General features: G+C 39.5%; 3 protein-coding genes across 6 annotated transcripts; all 3 read left to right on the top strand.

Annotated features, from left to right (window-relative positions):
• The first annotated feature begins 924 nt into the window (after nucleotides 1-924).
• ino80e (INO80 complex subunit E) lies at nucleotides 925-4,956 on the top strand. Of its 4 annotated transcripts, XR_008908555.1 has the most exons (9): nucleotides 925-1,330; nucleotides 1,439-1,509; nucleotides 1,598-1,650; nucleotides 1,727-1,799; nucleotides 2,368-2,485; nucleotides 2,746-2,844; nucleotides 3,004-3,209; nucleotides 4,371-4,503; nucleotides 4,817-4,956. XR_008908555.1 is itself a non-coding variant. In XM_056763052.1 (8 exons), the coding sequence occupies exons 1-7, from the start codon at nucleotides 1,250-1,252 to the stop codon at nucleotides 3,205-3,207; spliced, it is 699 nt and encodes a 232-aa protein (XP_056619030.1). In that variant the 5' UTR covers nucleotides 925-1,249; the 3' UTR covers nucleotides 3,208-3,209; nucleotides 4,120-4,235. The 4 variants fall into 4 exon arrangements, 3 of the variants coding, with proteins under 3 accessions (XP_056619030.1, XP_056619029.1, XP_056619032.1); XM_056763052.1 differs by lacking the exons at nucleotides 4,371-4,503; nucleotides 4,817-4,956 and adding an exon at nucleotides 4,120-4,235; XM_056763051.1 differs by lacking the exons at nucleotides 4,371-4,503; nucleotides 4,817-4,956 and having other exon boundaries at nucleotides 3,004-4,235.
• Nucleotides 4,608-8,707, top strand: LOC130433262 (uncharacterized). The gene is made up of 2 exons (XM_056763050.1): nucleotides 4,608-5,070; nucleotides 6,225-8,707. Exons 1-2 carry the CDS (start codon nucleotides 4,774-4,776, stop codon nucleotides 7,485-7,487), a joined length of 1,560 nt encoding a protein of 519 aa, XP_056619028.1. The 5' UTR covers nucleotides 4,608-4,773; the 3' UTR covers nucleotides 7,488-8,707.
• Nucleotides 8,708-9,042: 335 nt separating this feature from the next.
• vars1 (valyl-tRNA synthetase 1) lies at nucleotides 9,043-21,811 on the top strand. Its single transcript, XM_056762290.1, has 31 exons — nucleotides 9,043-9,177; nucleotides 9,730-10,074; nucleotides 10,235-10,378; nucleotides 10,511-10,712; nucleotides 10,814-10,932; nucleotides 11,029-11,104; nucleotides 11,214-11,314; nucleotides 11,421-11,548; nucleotides 11,751-11,915; nucleotides 12,083-12,164; nucleotides 12,294-12,413; nucleotides 13,218-13,326; nucleotides 13,433-13,521; nucleotides 13,616-13,706; nucleotides 13,839-13,963; nucleotides 16,046-16,149; nucleotides 16,303-16,461; nucleotides 16,543-16,633; nucleotides 16,719-16,824; nucleotides 18,612-18,682; nucleotides 18,843-18,968; nucleotides 19,073-19,177; nucleotides 19,258-19,326; nucleotides 19,470-19,548; nucleotides 19,665-19,792; nucleotides 19,941-20,096; nucleotides 20,205-20,423; nucleotides 20,633-20,744; nucleotides 20,872-21,047; nucleotides 21,323-21,472; nucleotides 21,601-21,811. Exons 2-31 carry the CDS (start codon nucleotides 9,730-9,732, stop codon nucleotides 21,667-21,669), a joined length of 3,816 nt encoding a protein of 1,271 aa, XP_056618268.1. The 5' UTR covers nucleotides 9,043-9,177; the 3' UTR covers nucleotides 21,670-21,811.
• The last annotated feature ends 59 nt before the right edge of the window (nucleotides 21,812-21,870 follow it).

Raw genomic sequence — 21,870 nt, forward strand, 5'->3', positions numbered from 1 at the left:
TAAAAGATGGAGTTTAATGGTATTTAAAGCTTAGTCACGTACTGCCACATAAGACTACACAGGTTATTGAACATATGTGTTAGAATCGGTATTGACAATAAATGTGATATCAAAAATGATTATGATCAATATTGTGTTAATATTATACGATAACATTGTAAATGTTGCATAAGCGAAACAGTGGGGGCACTTTCTCTCTGCCTGTTAGTGTGATTCATTGGCCAAAAAATTTAAAATACCAAATTAACAAAATTAAGGATTTGACTGATGACATAATTTATTTCTGTTCATAAACATTTCAATACATACGGAATTGTTAATAATTTTGGTAATTGTAATAATTGTTTGATGAAAAACTGATATTGTGACAGCCCAAGATTAGCTGTCCTGTAAAGCCAGTGTTTTTAGAAAATAATATAGTTGTGAAAATATCCCTGTTGAAAAAATGGACCAGGACATGACCAGCTTAAACCAGCACATGAACAGCTAAGGAATATAAAACATTTAGGCTACTAATTTCTAACTAATAACGAGTTACATTATGTAAGTTAATATTCACAATAAAAGTCATAAGGGCCCGGTTTCACAGACAGGGCTTAGTTTAAGCCTCCGGATATTTGAGAAGCTTTTATTGAAATGCCTTAGATACAAATATTACTGGTGTGCCTCTTGAGACAAAACAATGGCATATTTTAATATATGTCAGGGGAATTTATTTTCAGTTAAGAAAGCTCAAACTTAATATATTATATTATATATAATATATATAATATTAATACAATATTTGAGAGAGTATGAAGTGGCATAGTGAACAAATAGTACCTTAGTCTGGGACTAGTCTTTAACCTTATCTGTGAAACCGGGCAGTAACGTGTTACCGAGTAAATCTTGCTGGTGGACTACATTACCCATTTCCGGGACGTTGAAAGCGGAAGTAAACAAAAAGCACGTAGCGGTCAATTCAACTCTTGCTACATTTGGAATAGATAGCTCATTGTCGTAATTTAAGTTTATATCGCATGGTATATAATAACATTACTAGCCTGGTCTGTATATCATTATTTGATACAACAAATTCGTATTTTTTATTATTTTGGTTTCTGGTTGCTAGCATGTAGCGTTAGCCTTGCTAACAAGACCGACCTAAGCTATTTCTTTAAGCTGGTTTTAGTCTTTTAAATCTTTATGGACAAACTGAAGCATTGAAAGTAAACCGTCGGGAAGCCAGACATTGCCTTGGAAATAAAAAATGAACGGTCAAGCTGAAGTAGAGGTGGATTACAAGAGAAAATACAAAAATCTTAAACGCAAATTGAAGTTTCTTGTATATGTAAGGATTTAATGGTCCTAATTTTTTTCCTTTTTTCAATACTGTCAGATGAACTCTAACGTTAGTTGTTAACTGTCTCCAATGCTCTCCATTCGTTCATATGTTCAGGAGCAAGAATGTTTTCAGGAGGAGCTAAGAAGAGCTCAAAGAAAATTATTAAAAGTTTCCAGAGATAAAAGGTAGAAGGTGTGAAAGCTCTTTTTTAAAGATTATCACACAAAAAACAATGCAAACAATAAAAGACATGGTCTGTGTTTTGTGTCTTAGTTTTCTGTTGGACAGACTGTTGCAATATGAAAGAGTGGATGAAGAATCTTCTGGTAGGTTTTTTAATACCCTGTTGAAATATACTGGGAAGAATATGATTTTTTTTGACGTCTTGTACTGTTTTTGCAGACTCTGAAGCTACCGTGTCCTCTGAGAGTGAGGGAGAAGGAGCCAGAGAGAGAGACAGGGAAGCAGGAAAGAAGTGAGTCTATAGCAACTCTATCTCTCTTTGGATGTGATGTAAAACATTGAGATGTTGTCAAAGGGCACATGCCTATTATCGACACTGTTTTAATCTGATATTAACATCCATTTTAGGGGATCTGATGACAAGTGTTCAGTTCTAGATACAGGTGTTGATGGAACCACATTCTGAGATGCTTAGATATATGACCACGTCACATTTTTAGTGTAAAAGCATGTGTTTTCATCCTGCCTCATTTCTAGGCAACAGTTTATTTGTAGGCAAACAATTATTTAGTGTACCATTTACATTCAGCTTTAAAAGAAACATTTCGTATGCTTTTTGCACAGATATAGACAAGGATATTTCACTTTGAATAAATGTGTTTGTTAAATAGTTTCAAGTTTGTTTATACACGTATACAACCGTAAACAGTATGATATGCAGTAAATTATTTAGTTGTGATTCTTTCCCCGTATTTTGCAATAAAAATCAGATCACCCAAGACCCAATGGGACCGTTCGTTAATCAATATTAAACTACAAAACTTTATTATTTTCAGTAAATTCAATAATAATTCCTTTAGGAAGAGGAGTCCAGGGGTTCCTCCGGTCCCCTCATCACCGTCTTCTCATCTCTCACTCCTGTCCCGCTCTGGAGCGGTTCCACTCCAGTCTTCTGCTCCTGCACAGTACCTGAATACTGTGAGTGCTCCACATCCCTCCATAAACCCTCCACACAACCCATATACATTCTGGACTTGCTTTTCAGTTGCTCGCATTGTTTTGCATACTGTTTGTCACCTGTTTATTTGTCATTTTGTTCATTTTTCTCTCTTTTTGTCTTTTTATCACCTCACCTCACCTGGTTTATATGGATGCAAAACACTGGGGTCACGCTGGCTGTGTGTGGTAATGGTTGTTATTGTTTGATGGACTTGTGTGTGTGATGGTGGGTTGAGCAGTTACCTTTCCCTCCTGAGTATTTGGCTCCCTCTGCTGAGCAAGTGAAGAAAGAGAGAAAAACTAAACTGGCCAAACACAAGAAAGACGGTTCGGGGAAGGTGAGAGAGGGATAGAGAAAAACAGAAGGCTATTGATTTACATGGTTGCTGTTGCTGGTTTTGTAGCATCATCTCATTCAGCTTGATTTGCTTTTTTTACTAAAATGTGCCTCTGATATACAGTCTTCTTAATAACAACTCTGTATCTTTCCCCATCAGGTGGTCGGCCCACTGACATCTAATTACCCTGCAGGCAGTGGTGCAGCAGGGGGTGCGAGTGGGCCATTCAGCTGGGTCCCACAGCAGATGCTTAGTGAAGATGCAGCTGAGGAGGAGGGGGAAAGTGAGGGAGACAGTGACAGAGATGAGGAGAGAGGAGAGGGAGATGAGGCAGAGCTGGTCATCGACATACCCAATGAGTGAAGGTAATAGATGCACACGAGCGTGAGTGAGCATTCATCGGCAGGAATGACAAAATACTTCGGATCATTTTAAGGCTTGTTTTTTTACAGTCTTCCTATTGCATACATTATTAGATAGTTATATTTGTCACAAGATGTAATATGACACATACTTATTTGTCTTTAGAATCATCGAAATAGTGTTTCTAGAATCATTCAGATGTTTGAATGTTGGTTAAAGGGATAGTGCATCTAAACATTTTTTTTTCACTCACCCTCTTGTCATTTCAAACATGTATTACTTTCTTTCTTCTGCAGTACACAAAATATATTTTGAAGAATGTTGACAGAGCAATGGCTGTACCCTATTGTATGGACACGAATCAATGCAAGTTAATGGGAACCCCCGTGGGTTGCCAACATTCTTCAAAATACCTTATTTTGTGTTCTGCGGCCGACAGAAAGTGAAATCCGTAAATGATGACAGAATTCTCATTTTTGGGTGAACTATCCCTTAAATGTTCAGAATTTTATGATTCATCACAAAACTGGATCTGTGTTATGCCGGTTGAGACTTTTTAAAATTATCCAAAGAAGGTCATGTGTTCTGGTTGCTTTCCTTAAAAGACTGCTAAACTGCAATGGATTACCTGTTAGAGGAGACAAAAATGTGCAGTAAATATAGAGTTGTCAGTCAGTATTTAGAAATGTGAAAGGTGAGTTAGTGAGCAGAAGAGTGAGTAAAAAACAGAGTGAGAGCCACACCTATTTTACCCAAGAGGACATGAACACTAGTCCAGACAAGTTGCTATGGGATCATAGAACATGCACACGCACCAAAACAACAGGCATATATTAAATATATTATATAATGCATGTCTGTAGTCCCTGCAATTCTGTTTTCGGCCATTAATTGTGTTTTTTCTTTACACAGGTGCCAACGGACAACACAGTCACAAATTTGTTAATTTTTTTAAATGCCATATTTAATGATGTTTGTTTGTCCAAGTAACTTCTAATTAATACGATTAAAAAAATCTATTTCTCTTGTTTGATGTTTCTGTCTGTTGAATAGAGTTTTTGATTCATTATGCCAGCTTATGTTGTCAAAAAATGGGCATGATTTGTGCACAACATACGAAATTCCAAGTTCATGACTGAACGTTTCCTTTCTTTGGCTTGCAGACATTATCAGAATGTTCTGGTGGGCATGAAAACTGGCTGAAGCTGCAGAGAATAGCCATGTTTGTTGTTTGTGTCTATGTGTGTGTGTCCAAGGGAATGCTGACATGCAGGTAGTCACCAAGGCGTGTAAGAGGTGTGTGTACTGGTTTGTGTACTTTATAGCAATACTAAGACTAAGGTGTTGTCAGAGAGTGTGATTTAGGGAGGGAGGGATGAACGAGAGAGAGAGTATTTGAAAGGGGGAGGGATAAGAAAGGTGAGATTCTGGCCAGACTCATTCTGCACAGTGAAAGAGAGTGAGAGGGAGGAACAATCTAGGGGGTTCTTGATTTGTGTAACTGCTAGTTCAGCACTGTTAGCCGCTTTAGGCGTCTCTGCTTTGATGTGCTGAACGGTTTTGACCATGCTGTTTGCTTTGCCTCAGCTCGCTCTGTGTCTGTCTGTAGTGCTGTTAAATGGTGTTTCAATCCGGGCAAACACACACACGGTTCTGGATCCAGGGTTTCTTCAATGTAAGGACAGCTTTTTCAGAGGAACACCTCCAGCATCACTGTCTGATTTGGGTTTGGAGCAGAGGTGTCACAGACAGCTGACCGGACGGCCTTTTGCATCGGTCTTTAACATCGGCTGCCAGAGCACTGTCTATACAGCTCTTCATCTCAGCCCGGCTAATGGATGGGGCAGAGGAGAGCAGGACACGGTGAGACAACTACTGCTGACCTTGTGACATGCTGCTTTTGATGCTCTGTAGAGACTTTACAGGCTTCAAGACATACAAAAACAAAATGCCTCATCATCCTGTGAGTCCCTGTAGCTGAATGGGTAGAGAATGGTGCTTCCAAATGCTAAAATAACATGTTTGATTTGGAAAACCGTTTATGGATAAAATTAATACTTGAATTTTGCTATGGATAAATGTTATAATATAAATAATGTAAAGTATAAATGGTAATCTGTACAACGTTATGTGCAACTAACATGTTTATACAATGTGTACAGGCTATACTGTATAATGTGCTGTATACATTTTTATAAGAGCAATAAACAACATCTATTAGAGCTTCTCCTTACATGCAAATGGCAACAAGTCAAGCGAAAGAAAATCTCACCATTTCACGCAGCACTTATAGTAACTGTGCACAAGTATAATAGATGTGAAAGAACATTGCAGTAAAGATAAGACAGTGGGCCTAATACAGTCTGACTGCATTCAGAACACTATTTAGAACAGGTTGTTTCTTTCAGTCACACCTCAGAACAAGTATTTCATTCCTCTCCGTCAAGCACTGCCCTAAGCTCTCAGTCTTCACATTTTTTACAAATACAGTGTAATATACAGCATACAGCTGAAGGGGGAGACCATTCCACATTTTCATTTAATCAGCATTTCGAGATGTATTGTGGTCATTCCAGTCCAGTGACTGTTGAATTTCAACAAAATCAAAGTCCAACAGCAATGTGAAAGACTCACAGAATGACAAGGTTATCACATAAAAAACAACAGCATGACGAGGTTAACACATAAAACATTTTGTTTTCCTAAATACGTGAACAATTATTGTTATGTTACTTAAAAGTGATTATGAACTTGTTTTCTTTGCCGTATTTGATGTCTGAAAATTACACAGCATCTTTTCTGTTATTTTCACCTGTTTCTCCAGTTTTCATTTTCTGCAAAATAAATGCAAATCGAAACAATATTTTTATTTTGAAATTTGGGAGAAATATTGTTAGTAGTTCACAGAATAAAACAAAAATGATAATTTTACCTAAACACATACCTACAAAAAAATCTGTGGCTGTATACTTTTTGCGTTTTAGTAATTAAGTACCTGTCTCTTTAAAATACATCAGCAGGATGAGCCGATCAGTGAAGATTCCCATGTGGCCATTCCAGCACTCTACGCAGAAACTCCATCTTCCCCGAGTTCTTCCCTCCTGAAATGGGATGCTGTGACAGCAGGTCTGATACGAAGCTCAATCATGCCAACGTGTTCAAAGACAAGCGGGGAAATGTATGTGCAGAATGGTGTGGGAAGGTTAGATGAATGTGCGAGTGAAGTGTTATGGTCAGCAGTTTGTTGTGCGGTTTCAGATGGTGAGGGTAGTTTTAGTGTTGGGTTAGTGAAGGATGGAGAAATGAGGGTGGTGAGCATTAAGGCATTAGAGGAGTTGATAGGAGTTACAGGCCTGTTTTCAGGAGGCTGTGGTAAAGAAGAAGATCAGAGAGAAGACTTCATGTCACTTATTAAAGAGGAGATGATTGGAGTCAAAACACCCAGCTCTGATGCGCAAAGTGAGAATGCGCAAATCGAAAACGCTCCTGAAACAACATCAGACTCAGACAATGAGGAAGTGACATCACAGCGTGTCTTCAGTGACGACCAAAGTTTCACATCCTCCCTGGATTTGGAAAAGGACCTTCAGGATAGCACCAATGAGACCTCAGAGTCTGTTACACTTAAAGTCTTGTCTATCACTATCTCACTCCTTTGCACCCCTTTCTCTCCGATCGTAAACAGAGTCATTAACTTTCCCTCCCAGGTTGCATACGTCCTACAAGAAGATCTGGCAGTCCTCGCCTCGGTGCCTGGGGACAGTGTAACCTTGGTTAACAACCTGTGCACAGGTGTGTCATCTGGGGTTTCATGTGTTTTTAACACCTTATATGACACTGGGGAAGTAACTACGTGTATTCTCTACTCATGTATCAGTCCGCTGGTCAGCAGCCTGTTCCTGGTGGTCCAGGAGGGATTCGTAGGCATGGGTACACTGGTGGGGTATGCCCTGGGTTTTCTGATGAGCACAGTGGGCAATGGTATCACCATCTGCTGGATGCTGCTTGGGTCAGTTTTGGATCAAATGGTAGATTACCTGTATCTTGTATCCTCAGAAATGGGCATACAGGTGTCAACAGTGGGCTCTGGGATAGGAAAACTAACCTGGAGGAGTGGAAAGGGTGTGGTCAACCTGCTCAGAATAGCTATGAATATTGTATGGGGGGTGGCGGAGAATACAATAGAGAATGTGCAAGAAACGTTCAAAGAGAGCTGGGGGGGATCAACTATAATGGAGTCACCCGAAGTGCCACCACCTGTAGTACCACCTCCTGAATAGATTTGTATGTGTGTATGCCAGTGATTAATGTATTTTTTGTTGCATATTACACTATAAATAGTGTCCTGCAAAAGGCACATCAAATAGGACTTTACAGCATGTGAATGCGTATGAAACAAATGTTACATTTTGCCACAAAAAGACACCATAAAAGACCATGAAATTTGACACATTTTTTTTATTACTTTGTTTTAAGGCAAGGTTTGGGGCTGCATTGTTATGATATGGAAACGAATGTGCTTTTGGGGGGAATTGTAACAAAGTATTTCAAGGTACTTCAATATTTGTGACATCTAAAAAAAGATGATGTAATTGTTGTGTAATGTCTGTAGTTTCATTTTATGCAAATGCTATGCTGTGTCATAGTTTATAAGATGCAATAAAATGTCTGAGTTACGCTTTCTGTCATTTACAGTATACCAAAAAAACTCTTCAAGGCCAACTTCAATGTGGAGTGGTCACTATAGCTGTATTGACAATATATTTAAGGTACAGTTTGTAAGAATTTTGCAGAAAAATATCCAAAAAAGCCGATGTAATATTTTTTTTTCAGCTGAGTACTTACAATATGTCAAATGATTCTAAATGCTTTTAAATCCTGAGAAAATCGCCATTCTGAACAGTGTCGTTTAGTCGCCTGTCAATGACATCATATCAGCGTTACTGCCAGCGTTACCGCATTTAGTAACGTAGAAACCACGTGACACTGTCGTATATAGACGCGGAAGTAGTTTGTGTTGTCGGTCCGACCAGCATTATTGCAAAATAAGTTCTAATAATAACTTTTACTATGATTTATCTGTACACTTATAACTGCGCAGTATTATCACACCATCGAATTGGACAATTACAGTAACATCTATGACTAACAATTTAGTTTTAAACCTTATATTACTCGGGTCTAATTCATTATAATGAAATAAAATGATTTCATCAAACGCAACATTTGAACACAGTTGAAGACAACATCCCATCATTCCACGCGTCTACACAGCGTCATCAATCTACGCGATTGCTTTTGTTTTGATCGTGCGCCCTCTAGCGACGATTTCTACAAACTGTACCTTTAATAACCCTGATGATTGATATTGTGTTATATAATACATGTAGGTTGTGGTAGTGTACCCATTTCTTCCTCCCTACATTAATATTTTAATGTGATTTATTGGTCAGAAAGAAAGAGTCATAAACACAAAATAAAAATAAACAGATTAAATTGACTGAGAGCATCAGTATTTTGTTTCAATTGATAGCTAAGTGATAATACGTTATGGTCAGTTCTTCTTGTCACAATAAATCGTGTAGTTAAAATCTTATGTTGTGACAGCACTAACGTAATTTGGAGGTAATATCTGAATCTACATCAGAATGAGATTATGAAAAAAATAAAAAATAATACTTCTAATAAAAAACATGCTTTGCATACCTACTATACCGACTCGGTCTCTGTACCCTACAAGTCATATGTTATGATCGAATGTTTATATTATTTAAATATGATAAAGTTAAAATTGTAGATCCCATCGACGCTGTTTGTAGATCACAGACGCCTCTACTGGCGACTCCGCTGTTGTTGCATATTTATTGCGTCAGACAGAACGACAGTTTATACGGCTTTACGGCAGCTGCTGAAACGTATCGGAGTTATTGCATGCTTGTGTAGGCTGACGTTTCACACAGCTTCCTACAGGTGAGATAAACTTATGTTCATAGAGACTTTAAGATTAGTAATGAATCCGGATCAATGATATTGATAGCGACAATGACTTGTATGTTTTTACTACACTTTAATCGGCATGCATAGCTCTTGAGATGTGTTCAGCCGGTTAGCCGCACTAGACTTCGAGACTAGTCATAAATCAAGCATTAAATTGTAATGTAATCGTGCTTGCAAAAATGTTACTGAGAACCAGATCATTGGGGATTTAAGAGGAACTCTAAATCAACCAGATTATTCTCACTATTTTTATTATTATTATTTTTAAATTTTGTTTTGGTAGTAATATCAAAACCGGAAATCAAACGGCATGATAGTGATTTATAGGAATATTATTACAATATTAAGATTTCGATTTAAATTTAGTTTGGTCACTTGACATGGAGGCATGTTTACATGTAGGGAAATGCCTCGGGTAGATCATCTGATACTTTTGCTTTCAATTGTCATCATCACTGATAAAATTCACTCCACAACACTGCTGTGAATTTATTAATGTTTTTTCTCCATATCCGGTCACTCAAGATGGACACTCTTTACATCTCTCCCCACCCTGATGACTTCAGGAGTCTGTTACCATTGATCGCAGCTGAATACTGCAGATCTCCTCCACGAGCAGTGCATGACGACCCCCCGGCTGATGTGGCCAGATCTCGTCCAGCACTGGTCTTGGCCGGTGCAGGTGGGACGGCACTCACCGGTTCCAGTGCTGTAAGCTGGTACCTGGCAGCAGCGGGTAAACGGACGGGCAGCGATAAGAAACAAGAAAGTCAGGTGTGGCAATGGCTGAGCTTTGCTGACAATGAGTTGATGCCCGTGGCTTGCGCTGTGACTTTTCCTTTGTTTGGCGTGATGGGAGTTGACAAGAAGGTGAGGCTGTGTACATAAATAAGATCTACATTTTCAATGACAGCCAGTAAAATACTTTTTTTGTTTGCTTTATTTATACATTTCTTGTTGACCTTGCTGGTTATGGAGTGGCAGTGTGTTTTTTTTAGGTGTCTTAATGTTTATTGACTTCTATCTACAGCTTCAATTGAGTTCCCGGGCAGAGCTGCTTCGTGTCCTTAAAGTTCTAGATAAGACCCTAGAAACACGGACATTCCTGGTCGGGGAGGCTGTTACTTTGGCTGATATGGCTGTTTCTATGGCAGCACTGTTGCCATTCAAATATGTGAGTGTGCATCTGCATCTCACACCACTTCTTTATACTTTTTAAGTTGTATTAAATCCACTTCTTTAATAATTGGTGTGTAAAAGGGTAATTGTGTCTGCTCATCATTACCGTATATTATTTCTCTTGAAGGCTTTGGAACCTGTAGACAGGAAGTCATTGGTGAATGTGGCCAGATGGTTTAACACTTGTGTAAATCAGCCACAGTTCCTGAAGGTGTTGGGTAAAATCTCACTATGTGAGAAAATGGTCCCTGTGACACCCAAACCTGCTGCGGCATCCAATGCCACAGCAAACTCTGCTGCCAACACCGCAACATCTGGCAATGAACCTGGTAATGGTCAAGATGTGTCAATGTGGTTATATTGTTCCTGATATTGCCCCTGAATGGTGTCTTTGCATAGTTTGTGTTCATCCTGTGCTTGTTGCTCACAGCAGGTCCTCCTAAGACAGAGGCACAACTGAAGAAAGAAGCCAAGAAGCGTGAGAAGATGGAGAAGTTTCAACAGAAGAAGGAGATGGAGGAGAAAAAGAAGCTGCAACCTCAGACAGAGGTAAAGTGATGTTTACATTGTCTATTTCTCCTGAATTTAAAACGGGTCGTTTAGTCTATATTCCATATTTCTATACATTACACTTTTCCTAACTAGAAAAAAGCCAAACCTGAGAAAAAGGAACTGGATGTGATCACCTACAACATCCCTACTCCACCTGGAGAGAAAAAAGGTGTGATTTGACTTTGGTGTATTTTGTCAGTTTTTTTGTTAGCAAGTTATTTAATACAAGCATTACCATTTCACACTGTCTTAATGTGTCTGGTTTCATCTGTTTTTAGATGTCCTGAGTGCTCTGCCTGATTCCTACAGTCCTCAGTATGTGGAAGCCGGCTGGTACCCCTGGTGGGAGAAACAGGGTTTCTTTAAGCCTGAATATGGGGTAAGAAGTGACAGTAAAAATATGAAAATACAAATTCACAACACTATGCTATAGACAAACAGATTTAATTGTACTTCATTTATTTTTTTTCTGCACTGTTAACCAGAGGAAGAATGTAAGTGAGCCCAACTCTCATGGAGTGTTTATGATGTGTATTCCTCCGCCTAATGTGACCGGATCCCTGCATCTTGGCCATGCCTTAACCAATGCTATTCAGGACAGCTTGACCAGATGGTAACCAGCCATAATTATTATATACGATTTAATAGATTTGTTATAATTATAACAGTTTTATTCAACTAATTACATTAACTTAATATAATTACTACTAATAAAGCATAAAGTCATGCAAAAGCATATATAATATAAAGATCTGATGAGTTGCATGACAAATCCTGCATGGCCGATTGAACAATATGTTTGCTGTATGATGCAGGCACAGAATGAGAGGGGAGACCACACTGTGGAATCCCGGCTGTGATCATGCTGGAATCGCCACACAGGTGGTGGTGGAGAAGAAACTGATGAGAGAGAAACAGATGAGCAGACATGACCTGGGCAGAGAGAACTTCATCCAGGAGGTCTGGAAGTGGAAGAATGAGTAAGTATGAGAGGATTGAGATGGATAATTATAGACCTGTACCTTTTAGCGTTTTTTTCTAGAAAATGATTAAATATGGCAGTCTGGCATGAAGCTATTTCATAGTTTTATTACAAGCATTGCTTAAACTAAATGAAATGATGACATTTCTTTTTTGTATTAAACAGAAAGGGAGACCGCATCTACCATCAGTTGAGGAAGCTGGGATCCTCTCTGGACTGGGACAGAGCTTGTTTTACCATGGATACCGTAAGTATATGCAAAAAATTCCTGTTATTAAAATGCTTTATATTACTAAGCATTAAGGAGTCAATTGATTCATTGTGTAGTGATTAAAGGTGTCTGTCTTTAATTCTGTCTAATGCTGTCTGTCTGCAGAAACTGTCTTATGCAGTTCAGGAGGCTTTTATACGTATGCATGAGGAGGGTGTGATCTACAGGAGCAAGAGGCTGGTCAACTGGTCCTGCACTCTAAACTCGGCCATCTCAGACATAGAGGTACATTTATATCTGAATGTTGTCTGTCTCTTTGTGTCAGTGTTTCTGTCACTTAAAGTTCAGAAGGAGCAGATAAAGTTACTCCATATAGGACCGTCAGTCAAAGTCACAGTTTTACAACATCAGGGATACAAAATTATGACTGTAAATTTTCTCTCATTAGACACTTCCCTAAGGGCTTGTCCACACCGCGACGATAATCACGCGTGTTTTTCGTCAACGTTTAACGCCTAGTGAATAAACAATGGGTACCAATGCGAGTGTGCACACCGACAAGCAAAACGCCAGGCGCAAAAGCGTGATTTAATAAAAACGCTCTGGGTCGCTTTTTTGTCTGACGCGCCGTGTTAAAAGATGGCTGAACAATGAGATTGACGCTTTTGTTCACGTGCCTGGAGCTGCTGAAGTTACAGTAAAACATGACTTGGTGGTGCTCAAGAACAAAAGGGTCTTGCCGAACACACATTGATGAAGAGGAAGCAAGATTAATTCTTCTATGTGACAAGCGAGTATCAGAAGCATAAAGTTGAGCAGCGCCACCTTGTGTACAGGGGTGTTTCGGTTTTTCATTAAGCGCCGTCTATGTCAGGGAGTGAATTTGCACGTTCACTCTGCTCATCACCAGTGAAAATTGTGGGTATGAATGCCGAAAAATGACTTGGAAAAATGCTGATGATAAGCGTGTGGGATTATCGTCCTGGCGTGTACAAGCTTTAACAGGCCTTCAGAGTGTTTATGATTCAGATATATTCATATCTTCTTTGAGGTCACCTCCTGAGCTTTGTAAGCTGTTTTGTGTTCTAGGTGGATAAAAAGGAGCTGACAGGCCGGACTCTTCTCCCTGTGCCCGGCTATAAGGAGAAGGTTGAGTTTGGAGTGCTGGTGTCTTTCTCGTACAAAATCGAAGGATCAGGTGAGAGGAGAAAGTATATGATTGAGATCAGATTTACAGACTTCATTTCTTGAGTGCTACTTTAGAAGTTGAAGCGAGTTTTAGATGAAATTATGTTTTCTTTCAGATGAGGAGGTTGTGGTGGCCACCACACGTATTGAGACCATGCTTGGAGACACAGCTGTGGCTGTCCACCCCAAAGATTCCAGATATCAGGTGATGCCAAACTTTCATTTCTGGAAGCTTTGTTGGTCTCCGTATGTATGATTAATGTACACTGACTGGAACGTTGAACTCCTGTCTCATCCAGCATCTCAAAGGAAAGATGGTTATTCATCCGTTCTGTGACAGAAAGATGCCGGTGGTATTTGATGACTTTGTGGATATGAACTTTGGAACAGGTAATAATCGGAGGAATTTAATCTTGAGTAGACAGAAAAGCACAATGGACCAATCGGCACTTTGAAGGGTTGCCAAATTTGCATATTTTTAAATCAGAATGTGCGTGTTAAGATTGCAGTGTTGTTATGCAGGTGCGGTGAAAATCACTCCTGCTCATGACCATAATGATTATGAGGTGGGAGAGAGACACAAGCTGCCTTTCATCAACATCCTGGACGATAATGGTGTCCTCATCAACGTCCCTTCTCCATTCCTGGTACACACACACACACACAAGCTCAGATATAAAGTCCTGTTTACACTTGGTATTAACGTTTTGAGCGATCCAGTCCTAGGTGGTCAGACAAAATTAGTTTTATTGCCATTTTTGTAATTCACACTAGATCTGATACCTCCTATATTCAGATCACCTGAGATGGACGTGTATACCAGCTGTACACTTGACTTTTGTAGCCTATCGTATATCATATAGTTAAAGGGATATTTCACAGGCAAAAAAAATCCCACATTTTACTCTTCCTCAAGGCATCCTGACTGAAAATGACTTTCTTCTTGAAGAATAATTCAGTCGGAGTTATATTAAGCACTGTTTTTATAAGAAGCACAATTATAATAATTTGATTGGCGAGAAATAAACAGAGCGCTTTTTGTCATGTGGCGTTGCCATGGTGAATCGTGCTATCTTCACTCAATTGATGATGGCTTTTTATAGCCAAGGTGCACGTGCGTACTAACTCAAATCAGCTGGTCTGAAACTGAAAACGCAGAGTAGCGATTTTCTGAGTAAATCAACTCCGAGTTCAGATTTAAACTCGGTGTTGGTTGAACTTCCTTATTGAAACTATCTATAACGACATTGATAGGTTGAACACCACCTCCACAGAAAAATATGAACGATTACTTCTCTAGCCCCACCAACCGGTTTGCGGAAGACAGAACCGGTGGCGCGGAACCAGATAGAGCAAGCTAGCAATAAAGAAATATGCTGTTAAAGATAGCTAAATATTGTGCCATCCCTGGTTGTAGGAGAATGCAGTCGCTGCATAACCTTCATTTGTAATCTGATATTAGGAATGCGTGATAAAAATTTCGTTCGACGTTCCAGCTCATGTGGGAAAAACATGGAGCGTTTATTTGTTTAATTTCTCAGAGGATTCTTTTGTGAACAAGTCACAGGTCGACACTGAATTTGTGGAGAGTTTAAAATTAAAAAGCAGTGCTGTGCCATCAATATTGGATCCGATAGGAATGGTGCAGCAATCTTATGTAAGTAAAAAGTTTTTGTACTATGCGTCACTGACTCACTGCATTGTTAGAGATCGCTTGATGTGCCCTGAGCACTATTCGCATGAGATTAGGATTACCTGGGGACCTCTGGTCATTTGTATTTATTACAGAGGTTGTCTGTGATCTCATGCCCGTCCGAATCTGCATTTCTTTGATTTTGTGGGCTCTTATATACATTTTCAAGGTTTTATCCACCGTTTGCGAATAATGGAGGCTGTTTTGAAGTGTTTTGGTATTATTTCAGTCGGGTGCTGGGTGATATCCATAAATTACCGAGGGTCTCCCATTTGTTAAATTAATCATGGAAACTTGTAACATTTGAGACGCGCGATCGCGGAGATCCTTTGTCCGGTTCGGGATCACTGGTCTAAACTGTTGATAGATACGATCATTTATCATTAAACAAAATACTGATATGGCGAGGTCATTCATAAATCCAAGGAGGTCTCCGGATAATGCTAATGCTGTTCGAAAACTGGGAATGGTGCTAATGTGTAACCTTACGTTATGTCTCGAACTAAATTCACAGAAGACTCCAACTACGCAACCTCCTATCCAATCAAAGTGGTGGGCGTTTACTTTCAAGTGTCTTCAATGCGGCATGCCAATTAAAACCGAGCATTTGCAGAGCTAGCCTCAAAACCTGGGAAAAAAATAGCCTATTACTTATTGATTTTTATGTTCTTGGATGTAAAAACCACGCGAACGTCATAAGTAGACCTAATATAACCGTATAAAACAATAAACAAGCACAGTTCATCAGACCTTTAAACAAATGCATCAAATTATTTTAGAAGACCTTTGTTAAGACCACAGAGCCATGTCGAGCAATTCTTTGATTGATGGATGCACTTTTTGGAGCTTCAAAAAGTTGACGCCCATTCACTCCCATTCCACCGCTTGGAAGTAAAATGATATGTGGTATTTTAACCTTGAATGCCTTTTTCTTCAAAAAGAAAGTCATATTCCATCAGGATGCTTTTCAGTCTTTTGTCTAATCCAGTTTATTTGATAGAAATAATGACGTACGGATCATTTTTGTTGCCTGTAGGGTATGAAGCGTTTCGAGGCAAGGAAAGCTGTGCTTCAGGCTCTGAAAGACAGAGGCCAGTTTAAGGAGATCAAAGACAATCCCATGGTGGTGCCCGTCTGCAGGTTAGACACTCTCATTCACGCACACTTCTCCCTGTTTGGAATTGGTCTGATAAATGGCTAGCTCCACCTCAAAGCTAATGTTGCTGTGTCAGGCAGATCATAGTGAAAGGAAGCAATGTTTTCAAAGCACCAGTGTGTTTGATTATTTCTCAGCCGTTCTAAGGACATTGTGGAGCCTTTGATGAAGCCCCAGTGGTACGTGGACTGCAGAGAAATGGGAAAACAGGCCGCAGATGTGGTTAGAAATGGAGAACTGAAGATCATCCCCGACCACCATCTCAAAACCTGGTTCAACTGGATGGACAACATCAGGTGACCTATCCATCCTGGGTTCACCTTTTTTACACTGGACTTGCTGGAGTGTGTGCTAACATGTCATCTTTGGGGTTTTAGGGACTGGTGCATTTCACGACAGCTGTGGTGGGGTCACAGGATACCAGCGTACTTTGTAACTGTGAACGACCCGTCGGTGAAACCAGGCGAGGTAGGATGAGATGCCCAGACAGTGGCAATTCGGTATTCAGATACACTAGGATAGTTGGGATTAAGACGTTTCTGTGTGTGTTCAGGATGTAGATGGACATTACTGGGTCAGCGGAAGGTCAGAGGAGGAAGCCATAGAAAAAGCAACCAAACGCTTTAATGTGACTGCAGACAAAATCTCTCTCCGTCAGGGTAAGAAACACACACACACACACACACACACAAAAGCATGTGCTGTGTCTCGTGTACAGTAGATAATCAACCAGAATGCTCTCTACCGCCACGTTGAGTGCCGCCGTTGGGGAAGGGCGGCAGTTGAAAAACATTTCCATGTGAAACTAGTTCACAAAATTTCTGCCAGGAGGCACAAAGGGAGAGTTTGTGCCTTCAGTACTTGACCACATGTACTGCGAAACAGTGAAATTTAATGTGATATATTCATTATAACATGACAAAAGGCAACACGTTAAAGATTAAAACCAGAGTTATTCACGTTATAATATAACAAAAAAAAATGATATAGGTGGAGAATTGAGCCAAATGCAGGACAAAGTAAAGAAATCATTAAATCATTAGAACAAAAATCATTAAAACAAACGGGTTATGAACACAGAGGTTCAAAATAAGGAATATCAGTCTAAAGTGACCGCATATGCCTGATAGTTATAAGAAGATAATAATAATATATTATAATAAAAAAAATAACCACGCAGATGTCTTTTCTGTCTTTATAACAGTTTGATTGTTTTTAAAAAGTTCCAAAACCACAGTTTAAAACGTCCCTATTCGCGGGTAAGCTTTTATAATAAATATATCTTTATTTAAGGATAATTTCATTTCCAACAGAGCGCAAACGCAATGAATATTAATATCAATATTATATTTTATAATAACATTAAACAGTCTTCATTTAACATATTAACAAGTAAAACAAAACGGTAAACATTCTGAAAGCGCGACAGCATTTAAAGCCAATGTGGGCAGAACATTTAATGTAATATTCCTTTTCAAGGTGTACAATTTATTTTTTATTTTAAGCTCCTTTACAAAAATTACCATGAGCGATCATTTTACACCAAAATATGCTACTTGTGCGTCAGTGTATAAACCATATACAGATCAGATTTATCACGCATGTGTGGGCAGTTTGCACCAACTACTTCAAAATGCCTATGAAGACCATATCGGAGCGCAGCCTCCTTGTTAGCATGTCCGTCTTCCAAGCCGGTGTGGACCGATTGTTGGTTCGAGGCTCGCTCACTGCAGGTGTCCTGTGACAAGCAGCTAAACTAGAAATGAATGATACAAAGTGGCAACCTTTCAGCCAATATTTGATGGCGAATGTGACATAATATTACTATCTTTATACTATCGGAGAAAGTAAACTGCAAACTTAACATCGGATAAACCCAGCTGTGTTTGCAGTGGTATTTATTCTATATGGGGGATACATGCTGATATCTCACGATATTATAGAGCACATTCTGTTTTAAAGGAAATAAAGCTAAAACATGTTTTGCAATTTTGTATGAATGACGCCCATCGCAATACACATGAGCAAACACTCGCAGAGTTTTGCACAGGCACTCGCTGTATTTCTCAATTTGCACAAAACACAAAGCGAATACAAACATTAAAGCTCTGCGTGCAGCCCAGTATTAAATTAAACGCTCCTTGTATATTGAAAATGATTCAAACCAAATAAAGCATTGATTTATTGCATAGAGCAAATTTAAAATGTAAACCCTTGTTAAATGAAATTATGTATTTATGACTGGTATAAATATAAGTGTCTTGATACTTTAATATTGTAGACAGCGTTTGTCTTTTACCCCTGGATGTCTTGACTCTTGCCCGTCTGCTGAGTGAGCCAATGAGTTTGACGTGTCAACTCATGCTGAGTGAAGATCTGTAAATAGACTCATTCTGGTTGAGTACCTACTGTATGTCAGTATTGATTCTCTGTCTCTGTGTTTTAGATGAAGATGTGTTGGACACTTGGTTTTCTTCAGGGATCTTCCCCTTCTCCATCTTTGGCTGGCCCAATGAGGTCAGTTTATTAATACAGAACACACACACATGCTGCATATGCAGGGTCTAAAATCTGTTTAAACTCTTGGTGTAAATGAAAGAAATCACTAGTACATTTTTTGCATTTATCATTGTTACCATTTTAACAAAAATGTGTTTATATGTACTTTGTGTGGTAGTCTGAAGATCTGAGAGTGTTCTATCCTGGCACGCTGTTAGAGACAGGCCATGATATCCTGTTCTTCTGGGTGGCACGTATGGTCATGATGGGTCTCAAACTCACCGGAAAACTCCCTTTCAAAGAGGTGGGTGTGCAGATCATTCAGCATGTGTTTGGAGATAAATAGAAGCAACCCCTAAAATGTTGATCACAAACGCTGGTTTGACGCCTCCGGTGTTATATGTTTAGGTGTACCTGCATGCGGTGGTACGAGATGCACATGGCAGGAAAATGAGCAAGTCTCTGGGTAATGTCATTGATCCTCTGGACGTCATCACTGGCATCTCATTGGAGGTACAGCACTACACACCCAGATCTTATATTAACACCATGTGTTTGCGTGAAATGAATTGACGGTTTGTGTTTGTGTTTAGGGTCTTCAAGCTCAGCTAACAGACAGTAATCTTGATCCTCTGGAGATCGAAAGGGCCATACAAGGACAGGTACATCATCTTCCACTATGAAATCTCTTCTTTGTACACTGTAGGATCATTGGGCGGAGACATATTGTGTTACTCCAATTTGGTCCTATTTCCTAGTACCACAGCAATGACATTTTTTATATACTTTTGTATCTGTTCTGTAGAAATCAGACTATCCCAATGGAATTCCAGAATGTGGAACTGATGCGCTCCGATTTGCTCTGTGTGCCTACACAGGTCAAGGTAAGAAATGAGGCAATAAACATATCCACGTCAACCTGTCCGTTAGCTTATCTATGACATTGTAATAAGTGAAAGGTAAAATAAGGTTTTATTTCCTCTCTTGTCATCTCTCTCAGGCAGAGATATTAATCTGGATGTGAACAGGATTCTGGGATACAGGCATTTCTGTAACAAGCTGTGGAATGCTGTGAAGTTTGCCATGAGGACTCTGGGAGAAGCGTTTGTGCCTTGGGACAAAGCTCAGGTGAGATCAGATAGAGATGAACAAGAGAAATAGACGAATGAAGGAATGATGACCTGATGTATCCGGACATTCAAGAAAAGAGAGCATTTTGAAAACATGATGGATATGTGACTGGTGTTGACATTTCTTGTTCTATTCTGTCTCTCAGCTGTGTGGTAGTGAAAATGCATCGGATCGCTGGATTTTGTCTCGGCTGTGTGCGGCAGTAGCTCTGTGTGATAGTGGATTCAAGGCATACGATTTCCCTGGAATCACCACCGCCACCTACAACTTCTGGCTCTATGAGCTTTGTGATGTCTACCTGGTAAACAATATCGCACAACATATATACAACACCATTCTTTATCATCATAATCTCAAGATTTAAATCTCAAATTATTGGAGCATTTTTGTTTTTCTGTCATTGATGTAGGAGAGCATAAAGCCAGTGATGGGTAAGACAGATCCAGACGGACAGAAGCAGGCAGACATCTCTAGACAGACCCTGTACACCTGTCTAGAGGTGGGGCTCCGCCTCCTGTCTCCTATCATGCCTTTTGTTACAGAAGAGCTGTTTCAAAGGTTGCCAAGGAGACGGCCTCAAGACAGCCCCCCCAGCATCTCCGTCACACCGTATCCAGATACATCAGAGGTGAGGAACAGAGAGGTCAACCATATAATTATTAGTGATTATATAACTCGTTGAGCTAATCTGAAGGTTGAAACCTATGGACTTTGTGCTCTTTGTGTTCTTGAGCCGGTTACCCCAGATTGTTCCCCCTTTATTCTGTCCTTTATATTTAGGTTATTTGTAGACACATTATTTTCTGACTTCTGGTGTTAATTGTGTTTTCTTTGTAGTTCTGTTGGCACAGTGAGGAGGTCGACCGCCAGATGGAGTTTGTCATGTCTGTGGTCAGAACCATCCGATCACTCAGGGCTGATTATAACCTGACCAAGACCCGTGCTGACTGTGAGAGAAACTACATATAAACACTCACTGTAGATTAATAAAGGACAGCTTTAAGAATTGTATTATAAGTATTATTTATGGACATACAGTGTGTAACTCTGTCAATAAATGTCTTCTTTAATCTCAGGTTATCTGCAGTGTATAGATGCTGATACAGCTGATCTGGTCCAGAAAAACAATCTACAGATTCAGACATTGTCTTACTCGCAGGCCATTCATGCAATAACAGGCGACGGCACCATCCCACAAGGCTGTGCGGTAGCCATCGCCTCGGACAGATGCACCGTCCACCTCATGCTGAAGGTGAAAATCCTTTGACAACATTGTACTCACTTGTACGCAGTTCTAGCTGTTATAATACAGCCGCTGACAAATACCGAAATAACTTTGACTGCCTCTCCTAATTTTATGCTGATTAAGATAAACACACTTCTCTAACAATAACATCAGCACACACTCAACAGCCAATTGTTTGGCTTGATGTCAAGAAATTAATTTCCTTCCTACAGTCACATTTTAATGAGCTTTTTTGTGTAAACTGTGTGTTCTGAATCCATTATATTGTTACCCTGGATCAGGGTTTGATTGATTTGGAGAAAGAAGTCACTAAACTAACAGCAAAGAGAGGAGAGCTGGAGAAACTGATGGAGAAGCTGAAGGATAAGATGGCCAAGAACGATTACAAGGAAAAAGTCCCCGTGAAAGTGCAGGAGGCAGATGCTGAGAAGGTGAGAAAGATGAAGGAAAGCAATTTGTCAGAGAAAGATGGTGGTCAATAACAGTTTTCTGCTGTTTACTACTGGTATTCACCAGAAAATTGTTTAGAGTTTTTTCTAATATATTGATGTTTTTCCAGCTGAGGCAGAATGAGACGGAACTGCAGAAAGTAAAGGAAGCCATCGAGAACTTCAGCAAGATGATGTGACGCAGCTTGCTTTTCAGCACTTGTCTTTAACTTACAATTTTTTTAATTTAGATCTGTTTGTTCCCTTTAAGTATTTGTCAATCATGTCTACTGAAGAACAATATGGGAAGCTTGAATAAACATCAAAGGAGTTTCAATGTTATTTCGCATTATTTAATAAGTCAGTCATTGATATTGATTATAGTTGATTGCAATTATTGA

This window comes from Triplophysa dalaica, chromosome 12, assembly GCF_015846415.1.
Source record: "Triplophysa dalaica isolate WHDGS20190420 chromosome 12, ASM1584641v1, whole genome shotgun sequence".
In the NCBI taxonomy this organism is placed as follows: Eukaryota; Metazoa; Chordata; class Actinopteri; order Cypriniformes; family Nemacheilidae; genus Triplophysa; species Triplophysa dalaica.

What these genes read in the sequence shown, in the direction of transcription:
- ino80e (XM_056763051.1), top strand. Translation starts at nt 1,250, where the DNA reads ATGAACGGTCAAGCTGAAGTAGAGGTGGATTACAAGAGAAAATACAAA. An exon ending in AGTGGATGAAGAATCTTCTG is followed by an intron (nt 1,651 to 1,726) that starts GTAGGTTTTTTA and finishes CTGTTTTTGCAG; the next exon opens with ACTCTGAAGCTACCGTGTCC. An exon ending in AGAAAGACGGTTCGGGGAAG is followed by an intron (nt 2,845 to 3,003) that starts GTGAGAGAGGGA and finishes TTTCCCCATCAG; the next exon opens with GTGGTCGGCCCACTGACATC.
- LOC130433262 (XM_056763050.1), top strand. Translation starts at nt 4,774, where the DNA reads ATGCTGTTTGCTTTGCCTCAGCTCGCTCTGTGTCTGTCTGTAGTGCTG. An exon ending in GCAGAGGAGAGCAGGACACG is followed by an intron (nt 5,071 to 6,224) that starts GTGAGACAACTA and finishes AAAATACATCAG; the next exon opens with CAGGATGAGCCGATCAGTGA.
- vars1 (XM_056762290.1), top strand. Translation starts at nt 9,730, where the DNA reads ATGGACACTCTTTACATCTCTCCCCACCCTGATGACTTCAGGAGTCTG. An exon ending in CCAAAGATTCCAGATATCAG is followed by an intron (nt 13,522 to 13,615) that starts GTGATGCCAAAC and finishes TGTCTCATCCAG; the next exon opens with CATCTCAAAGGAAAGATGGT. An exon ending in GACCAAGACCCGTGCTGACT is followed by an intron (nt 20,745 to 20,871) that starts GTGAGAGAAACT and finishes CTTTAATCTCAG; the next exon opens with GTTATCTGCAGTGTATAGAT.